The 18350-nt window shown below is 41.2% G+C and overlaps 1 protein-coding gene across 3 annotated transcripts in view; it reads right to left on the bottom strand.

The window, feature by feature from the left end:
* LOC128600047 (raftlin) overlaps positions 1-18350 on the bottom strand; it is a 77379-nt gene that overhangs the window by 57999 nt on the left and 1030 nt on the right. For all 3 annotated transcript variants that reach the window (XM_053612189.1, XM_053612191.1, XM_053612190.1), the window contains exon 2: positions 8898-9068. In XM_053612189.1, the coding sequence (XP_053468164.1) occupies positions 8898-9068 (171 nt within the window). The remainder of the gene's footprint in view (positions 1-8897; positions 9069-18350) is intronic.

Here is an 18350-nt window from a genome sequence, read left to right as displayed (position 1 = left end):
CAGACTATTCCTTTACAGACAGCTGCAGGATTCAGGTATTCGCTTAGATCTAGTCGACATGATTTAGTCTTCTTTTTTTTTTTTTGTCACATGAGTCTAAAAATTAAGGATAATATACAGTAAGTGGTAAAGTGTGAGAGAATTGGACAATATATTGTAGCTTTAGGCCAAACTACACACCCATAATATACAGTAAGTAGTAAAGTGTGAGAGAATTGGGCACAATATTGTAGCTTTAGGCCAAACTACACACCTCTACTGCAGGTAATGTGATGTATAGACAATCTTTTCTAAAAAGATGCTGAGGGCAGAGAACGCTAGGCTGCCTCTATTTAGAGGAATGGGAGTGATCTGCGGTCTGTGTCTGTGGACTCATCAGAACAATGGCAGTCATCCACACAGCTCGGGTGAAATGGGGAAAAGCAATGCGGCGAACCAAATGGCCGTCGAATCCTCGCCTGAATGCGTCTCTCTCGCCGAGTCCTTTTCCATCTGAGTTTGGGTGGTGAAATGATGAAGGGGAGGCATGTGTGTGTGTGTGTGTGTGTGTGTGTGTGTGTGTGTGTGTGTGTGTGTGAGCGCGCAGGGGGATTTCCTGCATCCGTTCACTCTAATCCAGTGCATAAGAAAACAACCTTGCATCCTTTTTTTCATCCCCCAATCTGCACTGATCTGTTAATCAGTATTTCAAATTTGCATTCTTCCAAAAATGCTAATCAATGAAAGCTCCTAAGTGGCCCGGTTAGCATTGCAAAATAAGACCGTTCCCCTGTAGCTTTAGTCGCGCCATCAGTCATGTTGCCATTTTCAGAAGTCACAAAGTGTTACTTTCTCGCATTATTAGGCATCTTTGCATATAAATACGCCGTCACACTCTCCGATCACGTGAAGATGACTTACGCAGGAGGGCGAGGGTAAGAACAGCGGTGGATTCTATCAAATAAATGCCGAATGCTGGGTTTTTATATATGACCAGGAGCAAGATGGTGGTTATGATTAACCATCTGAACGGCAGTTGTGCTCTTTCGATAAAGCAAAGAATCTATTTTATTATATTCACATTCGTAGTATATCAGTGTTTGTGTAACGTTCATGGAAGGAGTCTCCAGTCTCCAGCTTACTGAGAGTTTTTCAGAGCAGTTTTCGCTCTTCGTCATTTTTAATAATCTTAAATGATTAAGAAAATAAGAGGAAATCTGAAAGGTTTAAAAAAAAAATAATAATCTTGAAGCATGGATTAATACCAGCTATAAAAACAACTGTTCTCTTCTAACTTTACTATTTCTAAAGGTGTGGGTTTTTTATTGTATTTTATTTTTTTTTTAAAACGATGAACTAGACGTGTTTCGTCCTGAGTGTAATTCATGACGCAAAACAGATATCGATGGTATGTCAAAGGGCTAATAGTGTATGAATTGTAAATACGAATAGAATTCAATATCAAGAAGCACAATGCGAGACAGTGCTCTATCCATCCATCCATCTATTTTCCATACCGCTTTTCTTACACAGGGTCACGGGGGAGCCTGGAGTCTATCCCAGGGAACTCAGGGTACGAGGCGGGGGACATCCTGGACGGGGTGCCGACACATTGCAGGGAACAATTGCAAGCACGTTCTCACACTATGAACAATTTGGAAACGCCAATCAGGCAACAATGCATGTCTTTGGACTGGGGGAGGAAACCCCAGAGGAGAGGGGGGAACATGCAAGCTGAGATGGGATTGCCTCCGTTCCCCCGGTCCTCAATCTAGTAAGCAAAATAAGTACAATAATAGTGCAACTTTTTTTTTTTAGGGAAAGTACTTTTAGAGGGAATCTTGCTTACGTCCTCCAAAACACTTTAATTGCCCTGCAGGGACGAAGGCAACCCCTTGTTTTCCCCGTTAAATTGAGCCATACATAATAGGCTCCTACTGCTGAAAAGTGGGAAGAAGCCACTTTAAGAAATGAAGGTCACAGAAGAAACTCGGTTCCCTGTAGATCCCTGACTCACTGCCCCTGCTGATGTGTGTGAGTTTTATTTTCGTTCATTCAGGTCGAAGGTGGACTCATACTAAAAATGATTTCTCCCGGTAGTAAACAAAACCTGAGGGTGTGTGGTACTGACTCGGCCCTGCAGCCGCTGCGTTTTTTTTTTCTTCTTCTTCTTCTTTCTGTCCCTTATCTACCTGACATTTTAAACAGTCGAAAAAATCACCTTCGTGGAAAATCAGGAACGTGACAAACATCATAAGCAGGATGCACGGTCGATCCGTCTGGTTTCTTGGGCCGAGCGCTTCTTTTTTTCCGCCCCCCGAGGGGAATTCCTGCCGTTAATTTAGACCGATGTTCAAGTGGGTGTCATGTCTGAGCATCCTATTAAATTGATAACTTTGCTCTCTTGACGATACACTTCGACATAATTATGCCATCTGGCATGCTTCACTGTCTATGAGATCTATGAACGATTTGCCTGCTCCTCATAATCATACTCGATTGTAATGTTCAGCGTAAACACGACACGCTGTACTTTCATACACGTCTGCTGGGAGATGAACGCATGGATTTGACCACGGCACCATAAACTTGATTAATATGACTAAGCAATAAGCATCGCAGTCTCTCTAGCAGAGCAGTGTTAGGGATCATTACACTCGCTGAGGCAATCTCGCATACTGGAGTTTATTGTCCTCATACTGGTATCATACACTCGCTGATCTTTTTCTGTTTTCTTTGACTATTTGGTTTTATCATCAATAGCTAGAAAGAAAATTTCAAGCTATCGAGCATGAACGCTTTCTTTGAAAAAATAAATGAGCTACACAGCGCGAACGGAAACAACACCACTGTGAAACGGTGAAAAATTCGACGAAAGCTATTTATTTATTTATTTACTTATTTACTCATTTAATATGCAGTACATTTATATACATTTGATACTTTTATATTATTTTAACCCTTAACCCTCAAATGCTCAGTTGTGTAAATGAGATAAGTGTAAGTCGCTCTGGATAAGGGCGTCTGCCAAATTCCATAAATGCAAATGTAATAATAATAATAATAATAATAATAATAATAAGAAGAAGAAGAAGAAGAAGAAGAAGAAAAGGTAAAATAACAATAGGGTGCCTACAAACCTTCTGTGCTTGGCCCCCTAATAATAATAATAATAAGAAGAAGAAGAAGAAGAAGAAAAAGAAAAAGAAGAAGAAGAAGAAGAAGAAGAAGAGGAGGAAAAGGTAAAATAACAATAGGGTGCCTATAAACCTTCTGTGCTTGGCCCCCTAATAATAATAATAATAAGAAGAAGAAGAAGAAGAAGAAGAAGAAGAAGAAGAAGAAAAAGAAGAAGAAGAAGAAGAAGAAGAAGAAGAAGAGGAGGAAAAGGTAAAATAACAATAGGGTGCCTATAAACCTTCTGTGCTTGGCCCCCTAATAATAATAATAATAATAAGAAGAAGAAGAAGAAGAAGAAGAGGAGGAGGAAAAGGTAAAATAACAATAGGGTGCCTATAAACCTTCTGTGCTTGGCCCCCTAATAATAATAATAATAATAATAATAAGAAGAAGAAGAAGAAGAAGAAGAAGAGGAGGAAAAGGTAAAATAACAATAGGGTGCCTATAAACCTTCTGTGCTTGGCCCCCTAATAATAATAATAATAATAATAAGAAGAAGAAGAAGAAGAAGAAGAAGAAGAAGAGGAGGAAAAGGTAAAATAACAATAGGGTGCCTATAAACCTTCTGTGCTTGGCCCCCTAATAATAATAATAAGAAGAAGAAGAAGAAGAAGAAGAAGAAGAGGAGGAAAAGGTAAAATAACAATAGGGTGCCTATAAACCTTCTGTGCTTGGCCCCCTAATAATAATAATAATAATAATAATAATAATAATAACAACAACATTAACAACAACAACAATAATAATAATACAATAATAACCCCACAATATTGTGAAGCTTTCTGTCAGGTGAAGTTTATTTAACACGGAAGGAGTCTCTAGTGTCAGTGTTTTCACTACTCTTTAAGTTTTTGGGTGAGGGGTTGACTGTTTATAGCTGTTATAGCTATAAACTTCGTGGAAGTTCACATCACACACAAAAAAAGAAACAATAAACAAATAAAAAAATAATGATGTATCATTCTTTAATAAAAATTTTTTAAAAACGAACTCTTATAAGATTTGGTTTACATTCCCGAGCGTACTCGTCTACAGGAATGAGGCGTGCACTAAAATAATCTTTTTGTTTCATTTCACAAAGATGAGCTGCACATCATCTATAAGAAATCGTTTTCTTTACTCTTGCATATTAGCTATTCTGACACATAATGGAACATCCAGACAACCATCAGAAGGATATTGTATTCTAGAGAGAGAGAGAGAGAGAGAGAGAGAGAGAGAGAGATCACGAGAGAGCCTCTAAGCCCCAGATAGAGTTCAGTGTTCATCTGAAAGCTCTATACAGGATTAATGTGATCTCTGGGCCGAACTGTTAACACGCGCGCCGTCTCACACCACTCGCTAAGACGTTTCATCACACCCTGCTTTTGTGAACAATAACACTCTGACGGTTATATTTAGCCTCCGGAGCTTTCCGTCACCATTCTCCTCACGTTCAGCGGGGTTCGGGATTTCACACAGAACCTCCACACACCTTCATAAACACCCCTTCCAGCACCTTGCGTCAACTTAACAGTAACAAATATACCTTATGAGAGAAAGATCCAGATATAGAACGAACTCTAATCAGGCACCCGGCTTGGATCGGCGTAGAACGTCTGACAGGTTTTAAAGGAAGTTTCAACTCTTTTGTCTACAAAAACAGAAGGAAACCTGGCAGGAATTTTGGTTCATGCCAATTGTTTGAAGGTTATTAAAAATATTCCGAACCGAGTACTTGCTCCTGTTTGTGTGGCCATGTCCGCATTTTTATACACAACTCCTTATCTGATGCTGCAAATGAAAGTCTGAATGATTGCGGAGGTTTTTTTTAAATGATTTTATCCACCACCGGTTTTACGCTTCACTCACTTATTATGTTATATTATGACCTTATATTATGCTCTTCCAGTTAGCATAACATAAGGAAATATTCTGAAAAAATGACTTTTAGGTTCCACCAGAAATTTTAAATGGCACGACCGCATGACTGTGTTCAGATAATCTCCATATATTTTAAAGTTTACCATTGTTCCTCATTCGTATAAAGTACAATCAACTCCAGAATTAATGGTACCCATCAATAGAAATGGTATAAAATCAGCAATACCCCCTGAAAACGGCCCTCGTTTATCAATGTTTTAGTAAAGTTGTGTGCGAATATCGTCGTAGACCGAACCGAACATACATTTCTGGGCAGATTTACTTTTGATTTTCTTCATATTTATGCGTGTAAATGCTGAGTAGTCAAACGTTACCAAGCGCGTTCATGGTACAGCTGATTTGTATTTAGCCACACCTACAAAACTCCATAAAAGGCCAAGCTCACAGAGCTTAAAAAGAACAAATGATCAACTAAACAGTGAAAGAGCACCTCCTAAACACCATGAGACAAATCTTCCAGTAATGTCGCTCAGCCACCGTAGCGTGTCGGCTACCGTAAACACACAGTATCTTTTATAGGATGTCACTACTCTTGTCCTAATTGAATGTTTCATGTTGTCTTCATTTATTGATTGATTTTTGATTGCTTGCTTTCAAGTCATTGACACTTGAGCTTTAGAAAATATTCATTACATTTGTGCATGTCATTCAAATAAATAAGTTCAATTCAATTCAATTTTATTTGTAGAGCGCTTTTAACAATGGACGTTGTCTCAAAGCAGCTGTACAGAAACGTATAAACACAGGATAGAGATTTTAAGTGTGTGGATTTATTCGTATTGAGCGAGCCGGTCGAGACGGTGGTGAGGAAAAAGTCCCTGAGACGATATGAGGAAGAAACCTTGAGAGGAACCGGACTCGGAAGGGAACCCGTCCTCATCTGGGTAACGACGGATCGTGTGAAAGTAAAAGAAAGTTCATTAGGGTTTTTATATGAAGTCTGTTTGTTGAACTAGTCCACTGTTCACTAAAGGAGACCCGAGTGCAAAATTGTATGTAGTAATTGGTCGAGTAGGAATTTCAACTTTTCAAGGCTTTTCCTGGTCGGAGGTTGGGAATTAGAATTTGCGACCCAGAGTCCAATGCAGCAGAAGAATATAAAACAGTTGGAAATGTTCCGCAAGGAGGAGTGCTCAATACCCTGTATAAGTGACTACAACCTTAGATGTTACAGGAAGAGGCTCAGTATTGTCATTTTGGGTGTGTTCCTGGGATAGTCTCTTGAGCCACCATGACCCTGACCAGGATAAAGCATTTCTTACAATGAATGAATGCTGATTTTACCATGAAGGGTGCCAATAATTTTGGGGTTGACGACTATACAGTATATGGATGAGATAGAGGAAACCAGGCAAATTGTGCATATCACTATATATATATATATATATATATACAAAAAAAACCTTTCTTAGGTCATTACCTTCTCTTCTACTTATCAGAGAATATCCCATTGAGCCCAATAGTCATCTTCTTCTCGTTCACTATCAATTTCCAACCATCTGAACAATATTTATGAAACATGGAGCCCTAAAAACCCTTGACACTTCGAGGATCCTTCTGATGGCAGGTGTACACACAGGTGGGAGTGTAAATAATGGCACTGGAGGTGAAGTGCAATAACGAGACGGAGGGAATGTGACAGATCACGGCATGACTGCAGTGTTAATCCAATCTTAACAGTTATTCAAAGTGATATGTGCTTCATTGTCTTGATGAGTGGCAGCCCTTTATGGGAAAATGGAGTCTGAAAGAGCTAATCAAGCAGAGTAAACGGGCGCTCTATAATTAAGTTCACTCGTATTTTATTGTATTGTTCTGTTTAACCAGATCAGGCATTTTGACCAGAGCTTTTTTCCACTGGACACTCTCAAGAGTTGGCATGACCTCGGGTTTTCATTCCAACCAAGCAGGAGTCACACGTGAGACCACCTGTTTAACAAGTCGGTCTCGGACTCGGTTGACTATTAGGTGTGGCGAAGAATTAAGGACCCTCTACATTATCAGTTCCAAATTCTGGTCCTGGAGTCCTGTACATCATTGGTCACCAACCCTGGTCCTGGACATCTACCTCCCTGAAGACTTTAGCTCCAACCATAATCATGCCCGCCTGACCATCTAATCATTGCCTTAAGAAGTTCTTGATCAACTAAAACAGGTGTGTTAGATTTTGTTTGGAGATGAAACCTGCAGGAAGGTAGATCTCCAGAAAGAGGGTTGGTGTTTTAATGTTTTCTCTGCTTGAACACACCTGATTTAACCAATCGGCTAATTACCAGCCTTTCTTGAGTTGGAGTGGGTGCAATATACTGTGTGCGGTCGTGGCTCAATGGTTTAGGCTCTGATCAGGAGGTTGGGGGTTCAAGCTTCAGCTCAACCCAGCTCCCACTGTTGGACCCTTGAGCAAAGCCCTTAACCCTATCTGCTCCAGGGGTGCCGTATCATGGCTGACTCTCCACTCTGACCCCAGCTTTCCAACAAGCTGTGGTATGCGAAGAAAATTATTTCACCGTGCTGTAATGTATATGTGACAAATGAAGGCTATTTCTTCTTCTTCTTAATTGCCAAGTGGGAACTGGGAAGTTTATCCACCTCCCAGTAGGAAAGATCCAAGTGAACGGCTCTCCAACTCCTAATTCCTACTTGTAAAGTTTTGCGATTCTATGACGTTACTTCAACATGGCGGTACTTCTAGCGGAAAGTAAGCAAAACCGAAAAATAAACAAAAAAGAATCGCTAAATACCGAGTGGTACTTTGATCCTTGAAATGTTTAATCACTTTCTGCAAAGATTTTTGCTCAAACTGCTCATTTTCTATTAACAATAATCCTCACTCTAATCAACTCTAATAAAAAATTAAAAATGAAGTGCTAACCAAAGACCTCTTTAATTCCAGGTTTTTATTTGGTGAACAATGACGGAAGATTGTTGAGTTCGCATGAGCGGTCTAATGTGGGAAGTAAGAAGGTTCCGAGTTGGAAAATTTCAAGTTCCCACTTGTTGTGAAAGCAGCATTAGAGCAAGGAAAACACTTGCTGGACAAGGGGTTCTACAGGAACCTGTACTTTACAGGAACACACTGTTATCATAGAACCACTTCAGTTATCCTATAAATATCAACATTAGCTCATACTCAAGGTTTCGGTATGACTATCTGGGGGGAAAAATGTGGTATCGTGTGGTGGCTTGGGAAATCCCTTCACAAGGTGACAGTTTGTTTTTCTACTTCCAAATAAAACTACAGACTTTCTGGAACTGAAATATATTTCACATTTGCATGTATCTCAACCAAAAGGAAAGTTCTACCCTTTTTAAAGGACTTTTTTTTTTTTTTAAAGCATTTAAAGAGTTCAGTGTGGGGCAGGAGCATCGCAGATGTTTTAACAGCCAGTGTCTGATTACAAACTGAATTGATTAGACTTATGTCCATTTTCCAACTTGATCAAAGCGTGACATTCACTATATAAGGAAATCACACTTAGTTAGCAAGGTTTTAGGCATTTTTAGACAGACTGACTGTTTTTTTTTTTCCCCCAATAGTGTTGGTTAAACTGTTAAACTGTTAAACACAGCATAATATTTGCAAAAAGATAGCCTCAGTAGGATAAAAGCTTTTGGTCCAACTTAATTCAGTTCTGGTCTTAAATCCCTTTTTGACGTCTTGCATATTACCACACAGCTGTCTTCCAAAGACGGTCAGAGTCCTTCACTCTGGATATAATGTAGACATCCCATAAACATGTCTTTGCTCACCAGCTTGTTCCTTGTGATCATATCTGTCCATAGTGACATGCTAGAAGATGGATCTACTGACTTACCTTCTTTTCCAACCAGGAAGTCAACGTGGCAGTAAGTGTAGGCCACTCCGATCTTGGTCTCCACTTGCGGTCTCTTGAGGGTTGAGTAGATCTTCCCAGGACTGCTGTCGTCTGTCTGACGGATCTTCCTCAGCCCACAACCCATCTCTGCTGTCAGAGTGCCCGTTGCTCCTGAAATGAGACAGGGGAAAAAAGCTGGTGAAGCTTTGTGGAGCATGTTCACAGGAGTTGAACCGTGTTAACCGCGTTTTTATGGGTTTTTTGTTTTTTTGTTGTTTTTCTATTCTCAGACCTGTTTCTTATAGGAAGCGAAACCTGAACTAACCATTCTTTAGAAATCTATAATTACCAGCAGATGTGGAAATAACATCCCTCGCATTAATTCTTCTGCAGGTTTAGTCTTCTCACAGATGTTCATTTATTGCAGTTTTCTCAACAAATACTCAACAAACCTCAAAAACGACTCCCCCTACCATTATGCAAGAACAAAGGCTAAATCTATTTTTACACTTTACTGGACAATAACTCAAACCCAAACTCAATGCTTTGTACTTGACTTATACTGACTTACATTGTCCTCTTGGCATAGTATTTGCACTTTAATCCTGCATTCAAACCCTAGATATAGTCTTGGATGTTGTACTTAAGTCCTGGAGGCTTGAAACTTCCCCCCATTGTACATCTGTATACAGATGATGCGATATAATTTGCGTGACTTGACGTGGAAAAAAAAAAAAATATATATATATATATATATATATATATATATATATATATATATATATATATATATATATATATTCTCCACCCTTGGAATCTCTCCAACTTACAGTGTGGAAGTCCATTGATCCAGAAATCCATTGAAACTGTATATCTCTGTGTAATATTAGCTTACAGTATTTTATAGCTTAAACACAGCTGGGTATTTAGACATCTGTGTCTAGTTACTCCATTGACTTGACAGCATGTCAGTTTAACAGTAGTTATATAGCTAGCTATATTTATGGAATAGTTTGCTAGCCAGCCAACAGCTCAAACACAGCCATGTATTTTTGAAATCTATATCTAGTGACTCTTAGTGCGATGCTAGTCGGCTTGCCTTCTATTAAAAGTGTTTAGCCAGCCAGCTACGGTAACTGTAACAGGGTTAAACATAGCTTAAGCCTTGAGCGTCAATTCAAAAAAAGTTACACATAGGTCCATAGAGGAGAAAAATATCCACGTCATAAAAATATTATACATTCATATATATATTTTTTTTTTTTCTTACACTTTCACTGACATCCTAGACTATTATGGTATGTTCTCACACTTTGTATTTGTGCTCAGGAATAGCACAAATCCCATAAAAGTCCACCTAATGACTTCTGACGGTTGTTAAATAAATAATGAAATGAAGTAAATAAGCTATTGGTTCCTCTAACAGGTGAGAAAGCTGGACCTTCGCGTCTACCCCGTCACACAAATCTGATCCGACAGCAGCGCGACGGCTGATTAAACGGTGGGGGAGCGACCGATGCGAGGTGCACTTTATTATGTTCGCTTCTAATTACGTCGTGTGGTTTTTTTTACGGTGGCCGGCTAATCTGGGAGGCCGGCGAGGGAGGAAAAATGGCACATAACGAGGTGAACGGTGCGAACGCAAAGGTGTGAATCAATCACGGTAAATCAGGAGGCTGTATTGTTCTTCAGGGCGTCGAGGGAACGCGAGACGAGGCCAGGCGCTGAGTTTAATTAGGGCCTCGGCGACGATCTCGGCTCATTCACGAGCTCCGGCGTGAGAAATGATGCTTTCGGCAAAGCGCGGACGAATAGATGCGTTTCATTAGCCGTCGGGATAATGATGTTTTGCGTTCAGCGATCATGTCTGAACTATGGGCCGCCACCCGAACAAACGAAATGAGGCGCGAATCTGCACTAGTAGGACGTTAAGGAAATTTCCAGTCGCGCGTCTCTCGCGTGAATAATCAACCATGTTTCATCCTGAAGTATAATTTCTTCCTTTCTGTGTTTTTTTTATTATTCTATTTGCTCTGTCACATCCCTCCAAGCAAGATTTCAGTTTTCCTTCTTCATGAAGCAAGAAGCAGAGACAGTCATAGAGAAAGAGAGAGAGAGAGAGAGAGAGAGAGAGACAGAGAGAGAGAGAGAGAGAGAGAGTGGAAATGAAAATCTAAATTCTCTCTCAACAGTAATATCTCTTAAAGTGGCGCTGAGGACTTGCAGCACTCAAACGCTCCTCTGAAAAAGAAAACAGATCAAGGCATCGAAGACGGATTACGAAGAACAAAAAAGCCTCGTAAAAACACAGGGTTCTGATATGTAGAGCGGTCCGGCACGGCTCTCTCGGAGGACCTTCAGATTCAGATGGACCTGAACGAAAGTGACGGGAGGGAAAGACTATGTATTTTTCGGATCGCTCAGGATTGGAATCGGAGATGTTTTCAGATGATTTCATCCGAGAGTCACGATCGCATCGCTGAAATTCTCAGCAGCTCTTTATCCTCCAGAGTCGAACTCCCCATGCACGGCGGAGACTGACAGCGGAACAGAAGAGTGTGCACTCGGTAAGCAGTCCGCTCCCTTGACAGTGGGAGAAAAAGAAGAAGAAGAAGAAGAAGAAGAAGAAAGAAAGAACGAAAACGCCCTTTGGGGATTTCAAAACTTTACCGTATGCCCACTTCCGTCGACGGTACGACACACTGCTTCGCTCTGATGTAACTGAGCGTTTGAGGTTTCTTCTCAAAAATAAAGCATCTTCCGGAACGCATTTGTACTCTAGCATCACTACTTTGCACTTTTCAAAAGAAAAGATTCAAAAAAAGAAAGAAATTCGTCAGTAAGTTCGTCTGGTGCTACGTCCTAAGCAGCAGCGTTAACAGACTTTCGAAGAAAGGGAAGAAAATCATGACAGATCTCAGGAAGACTGAAATATTAAGGGTTAATATCGAACTGAAGTGACACCCCAGCGGGGCTGAGTTTCGGGGAATACATGTCGGATTTGACAGGATTCATACTTTGCACATGACATACCAAGTCAAGGAGGAAACTAAATCAGACGTGCTCTCTAAGAACGAATATCATCCAGTGGTGTTTGTGTACGCAGCTGCATATGGCGAATCGTCTAAACAATTTGAATTGATGCACGTTTCGTCCGTATTCTTTCTTCCAGAGCACGTCCGATTTGGTTTACTCCTACATGTTAATTAATACGTTAACTAACAAACATGTACTTAAGGTGGTCGTTATTCACGCATGAATTCATAACACTCGTGTCGTCGTTAAGGTTAGCTCTTCATCAGTTCCCGATCGATACGTGCCTTAACAAGTCATTAATTCATATTTAAGTAATTAAGTATTAATCCAGGTAATTAGCGCATGTTCTGTAATTCGATTTGACGACGCAGAGCTCATTTTGTTTTGTTTTTATTTCATTTTTGGGGGGTTATACTTATTGCAGTATCCATGATTACTATGGTATTATGATAATAATATATGGCAACCAGTCTATGACTTATTCTGTGATTGAAAAAGAAAAAAAAAAAAAATAGAAGGATAACGTCTTTAGGAGCTCTCTGCATCGACTGCAATTCATCCTTATCCGTATACGAGCAGGGAAATTGGTGTGCGCCACGTTTCACTGCTCTTAACAGTCCGAGACGCCTCGGAAGAGCAAGGCGCTTTATGTTTCTAACAGGTGTTACAATTGTACCACAAGACACTCTCATGGGTCCTCACAATCCTGTAAACAGAATTAGCATGCATGAAGAAAAAAAAAAAAAAACGGTTGGTGGAGAGATAAGTGTAGGGAAATGTACAGATTTGAAGTTTTTGAACGTGTAAGGACACGTAGACACGGCTCACTGGGATATGGATGTAATGAAGTGTGCCCGAGTCAAGATGTCTGCTCTGGGTATCACAATTAATATGGATGGGAAAAGTATCAATCATTAGGCAGCAGATCAGAGCCTACGTTACGATTAGTGTACCGATAACATGTGTTTATAAGCCGATTGAAGTGGTGCTGGACTTCCGTGGACGTCCCTAGTCAGTCGGTTCTCACTATCCGTATTGTTTTCGCTAAACTGGTGCAGAATAGCTAATTCCATGTGTCTGGAAAGGACAGTGTTTAATTACACAGAGCAGTGATTAGACATGATACACACTGAAGACTCTAAAAAAACAAACAACGAAAAAAAAAACGACAAGCGTGAGTGACCTTTATTCTTGTTAAGTGACAAAGAACGCCAAGGTGCAGCTTCCTGCCCTGTATTTTTGTCCGATCAGCAGGGAAGCCTCTCTCTGTGATGCCCTGTTTGGACTTCTTGCTTCCTTCCTGCGCTTCCTGCATGACCCTCCTCACCTGGGCGGGAGCATTGTGTGTGTGTGTGATGAGAAAAACAGGACTCAAAACCTCTAACAGAAACTTAGGCGAAAAAAATCTGTGCCCTCAGGAAAAAAAAAAAAAACTTTTATATTTCCCATGCAGGCCTGTATTTAACTCTCAGTTCCTATTTGCTTTATTTCAAAGCCATGTGATCTCTACAGTGAAGGACTTTTTGATGCTGAGCTTTTCTAGGCGACGAGACACTTCGCAAGTCAATACGAGGTCAAATGTCGCATCCGTGATCCGGAAATTGGCAGAAAGAACAGATAAGGAGATGAGAGAGTAATGGGAAAGACGTAGCTGCAGTGGAATATCGTTGGCTAGTGGTTATCAAGGTGCCGGAGGGGAGGGGTTTGGGGGATGGGTGGGTGGGTGGGCGGGGGACTGGGGGTTCTGAAATTTGACTGTTGCATGAATTAAATGGATTGAAAAACAAGTTGGCCTAAAAATAATTTCAACTTGGACCAATTCAGGAGTAGAAAGCTCTGTGGCGCTTATAAATAAGCAAATATTGTTGTACACATTCAAATAATGTTTATGAGAGAAATCTATACTGATGGGTTTTTTTTTTTTTTGATTGGCACTATGGTCTCTGAACAAATGTACGTTTTAAAATTCAACACGGCAAAACGCATAAACACGCATACGTCTCTCTCCTGCGGCCTTTAAACGTTCTGTTTCTGTCGTCGACTTTTTGCTACGACAAAACAACATGCCGATAGTTTGCTAATCTGACCAGAGAGAGTAACGGATGGGGTGCCATCCCATCGCAAGGCACAATATTTGGAAATGCCAGTCAGCCTGGAGACCGGAGTACATGGAGGAAACCCTGGAAGCACGGGGAGAACATGCGAACTCCATGCTCACAGGGTCGGAGGCGGGGTTCAAGCCCCAAATCGCGGAGGTGAGGGGGAAATGTGTTAACCACTAAGCCAGGGTTTTTGGTTCTGCTACAGTAAGTATATGGTTTGGAAATGCCTGAAGCCAGTGTTGTTAAATACTATACAGATCGCAGACTATCATTTCATGACACCTGATTTATTCATTTTTTTCTAACCATACTGTGTTTGCATGCATTTCAATCCAATCAGTATTGGCGTATGGGTACTATAAAGAGTAAAGCAAACAGATTTTTCTCTGTCAGTGTGGGTTCGATGCTGCTCCTTCGCCCGGAAACAATATCGCCATTTTCTTTGGGAAAAAAATCAGACATTTCTATGTCTTTAACCAACATTCAAAGGAACAAGAGACAAAAATCCATCTGCTCAGCGTCTCCAGACCTGGCCATGACCACGCTGGGAGCCCGGCCCCGGCCGATGGGATTGCCATGGGAACCGGCCCCTTGACAACCATTTCATACAAGGCAGAATAAAAGACGACAATATATCTCTCTCTTGCTCACCCCCTCTCTGTTTTATCCCCCCCCCCCCCCGCCCCTTCTCCCTATCTCTCTTCTCTCCTTTTCTAATTTAGATTTAGCCAGACAAATCATTTCCTTAATACAGCTTGCGCCTTTGCTGGCATATTCTGGGGGCAGAAACAGGTGTTATGGGCATGGAACAAAGTCTATAAAAGTGAGTAAATAACTCAATAAATAATGAAGACCACACAGAGTTTTTTTTTTTTTTTTTTTTTTTTTCCGAAGCAGCATGTGAACATTCCAGTGGAATAATCATGGCACGATCTAAATTTGCTCCTAGTCGGGTTCTTTATTAGGGCACGTGGAGGCCAAGTTCGTTTTCCTCCCTCGAACAGGATATTGACATCTCCTTCTTGAACATTACCGGATCGATACGGCCGCAATTACCTTCACCACCCATTAACAAAACGAATCGATTCATCTTGAAGAAATATCTGAGGTGCTTCTTTCTTTTTCCTGCTTAACCGTCAGTGGCCTGCTAAACGACTGCAGGCCCACGGCTTCCTGACACCTTTTGCTCAGATTGCCTTTTAATATTCTGTCTCATGACAAAGTGGCAAGGTTTGTGCCCAGGGCCCCAGTCAGAACATCGGGAAAGAGAGGAAGCTAATCTTCGCTTGAACTACGAGAGCGTAATCCATTCAAAGTGGCAGGGTGTAGCGGCAAGGAGCAGAAATTGCCATTCATCTTCCGTCAAAGCACCCAGCTAAGCCGACTTTCTTTCTTTCGTTCTTTTTTTTTCTTTGCAAGGCATTCTGATTTGCAGTCCTCCTCGTAAGAAGAGAGTCAACTTCATTTTCTGCTGGAGCGCGTGCCTCGGGTGAGGAGGAAACGCCGCGGGAGAACCGCTGCCCTAATTACATGGGCCGCGAGAGCTCTCGCCAAGACAAGGGTGGCGAAAGAGAAAAAAAAACACAACCCAAAACCCTACAGTATACACTTGAAGAAAAGGAAAAGGTGTCAGTCATTTCAAAGTCACTTCTCCACACAGTATGGCGTAATTGCATTTCAGATGCGCCAAGCCGTCCTAATTAGCTCAATTAAACTTAATTGGTTGCAAGAGGATTCTCGGTTCTTATCGGGTTATCAAAATATTGAAGCGTTCATGGGATCCATTAATCACGCACCTTCAAAAGCAGCGACATCTGCCAGCTCGTAGGTACCGACGCCTGGATTTAATGAGCAAACTCGTCAGACTTTTAATGAACGTACACACTCATGACTCATCAGTATGAACCCCAAACAGTGCTGTTAGCTAGAGACAGACAGACAGACAGACAGAACAGACAGCTAATGGGTTTTTATTGCCTTCAGGACTGTCAGAAGAGTTTGTCTTGCCCATTATGGCAAACAGTCAAACCGGTACACGAGCTGATTCATCGAATCAGATCTCGTAAGAACGTTAATTGTGGGAAAATCGATAAACAGCGCGCACGCGAGGCAGTACAGGGAATCCGAGCTGCCGTCGTGAGCACGTCAGATGAGATGACAGATGAGAAATCTCCGATCTGATCTGGCCATAGATTATGTATAAATCGATTCTCTTTAAGCAGCAGCTCTGACGGGTTTATATCATCACCTACGTACGTGCGCTAAAGCCAAAATCTAAATCAAAGGCCATTTTTGCTTTTTGAAAAGAACTTTTGGTCTCTTTTTAATATACTGTACAAAGTACACGACGACTACGTTTACATGCACGTCGATATTCCGATCAAGCCAATATTCTGATTAGTGCTGAGGCATGTAAACGCCACGGTCTGATTGCCCGATTCAGATTAAGACAATATTCTGATTCCCATAACTGGAATATGCCTGCATACTGCAGCTTATTCAGAAAATCCACTGAAAGGAGATATATACGAATGCTCAGCCTGCAAGGAATTGTGGGTAGCAACACATGCTTAGCTGGTGGCTAAGTATTTAGGAACGGCAACTCAGGCATACTTACAACAACCATGTATACAGGAATATTCCAATGCCTGTACACATATAAACATGGTATTCGGAATATGGCTGCAACCCGAATATAAACCTTAAACGGAATCAACCTTGATTTAAACCTGTATATTAGGTACGGGTACAACCGTGGAAAAGCACGTTTTCCTTGTGAGTTTGTACAGATATGTCAAAAAAGCCAACAATTTCCATGGGGAAAGTATATCTAGTATACTAGAAGTACTAAAGATGTACACGTAAGCAAAAAAGAATGGTAGTACCGTTCTCCTAAAGAATGCAGATAACTTCAATAACGCTTCTTCGAGGAACCTGAGACGGTTGCGGACGCGGACATGCTAGCATCGTTTTCTGGTATCATTTAAAGCATGAATCAAACGGGTACGGTGTTGCTGCGTCAGAGCCGATCAGGATGAAGCGGTTATGATGAAGACGAACGCGTGAATGAAAGTATTGCTATATCGACATAACTTAGGGTTGTTGCAGGAAATGCTTGTCATCAGCATTTTTTTTCAGGTTTACGACTGTATTTTATATGGCTGGTAGAATGACAGCTACGTAGGATGATGTGTCTGTGGAGAAGATTGGAGCTGGGGACGATTGACAAGACTTTATGGAGTTTGGAAGAGCAACACTCAGACACACCATGCTTCCTGAAGGATCATCATTTCAGAGTTTAAAGATCTGACAGCAGGCGCTCATGATGTTCCAGTGAGAACAAGCTCGACTGTGCTGCGTTTCTGAGACGCAGCACGACCGAACACAGCCTGCCTCACAGGCAGCTGCTGGAACTGATTAATGACAGTTTGCCCTCTTCTGCCCTTTCCTCTCTTTCCTTCCACATGCCCACATTCTCTCTCTCTCTCTCTCTCTCTCTCTCTCTCTCTCTCCCTCTCTGTTTCCATCTTACCCTTATTCGCCCTCTCGTCTTTTCCGGAATACCCTTGACCTCCATTCTCTCAGTAGTAACAAGGGCAGATTCGACATGAACGGCTTGTTTCAGAAGTGCTAAAAGAAGAGCAGTCGAGTCTCAGAGCTGCCGTCCAGATCACACTTTGCTCATGTGACTCGCGGAGAACTGAGTCGCTGGTCTGTGAGAGGGTTATGGAGGGGTGAGTGTGTGTGTGTGTGTGTGTGTGTGTGTGGTAAGTTATGAGGCTTGTGGCTTGCCATGACTGATCATCAACACTGATATGCCCTTTATGAAGCACTTTATCAAGCGTCTTCATAATCGTCTCAACCCTAAACATATCGTTAATTCAATCGGAATTAAACTGGATTAAAAATGATTGGCAGTCTTGAAATGACTGGAAGTGTGTGGGTTGGATTGGATCGAATATTCATTTTTGAGAACGATATTAAAGAGCTCCTCTGGGTCATTTCCGCCTGAGTGTAATAAAATGTTTGTAAATGAATCATTGAAAAAAAAACAACAACATTTTTTGAATCATCGCCCCATTCGATTCTCTTATAGACACACTTGCACGTGTGCACACACCTACCTGGATTAAGCCTGGGAAGAACTTTAGAGATTAATGATCACTTCTATTGATATTGTTTAGACGGAGACCTGGTACACAGGATTAGTCATTTAAACCGAATCACAATGCTGTATTAAATCTGTAGGACGTTCACTGTTAAGCAGTGAGAAGGCATAATGACTTCAGAAGGAAAAAATATATATATGTGAACC

Source organism: Ictalurus furcatus, chromosome 23, assembly GCF_023375685.1.
Source record: "Ictalurus furcatus strain D&B chromosome 23, Billie_1.0, whole genome shotgun sequence".
NCBI lineage: Eukaryota > Metazoa > Chordata > Actinopteri > Siluriformes > Ictaluridae > Ictalurus > Ictalurus furcatus.
Note: the sequence above shows the minus strand (reverse complement) of the source record. Positions and strands in the feature narration are given on the sequence as shown.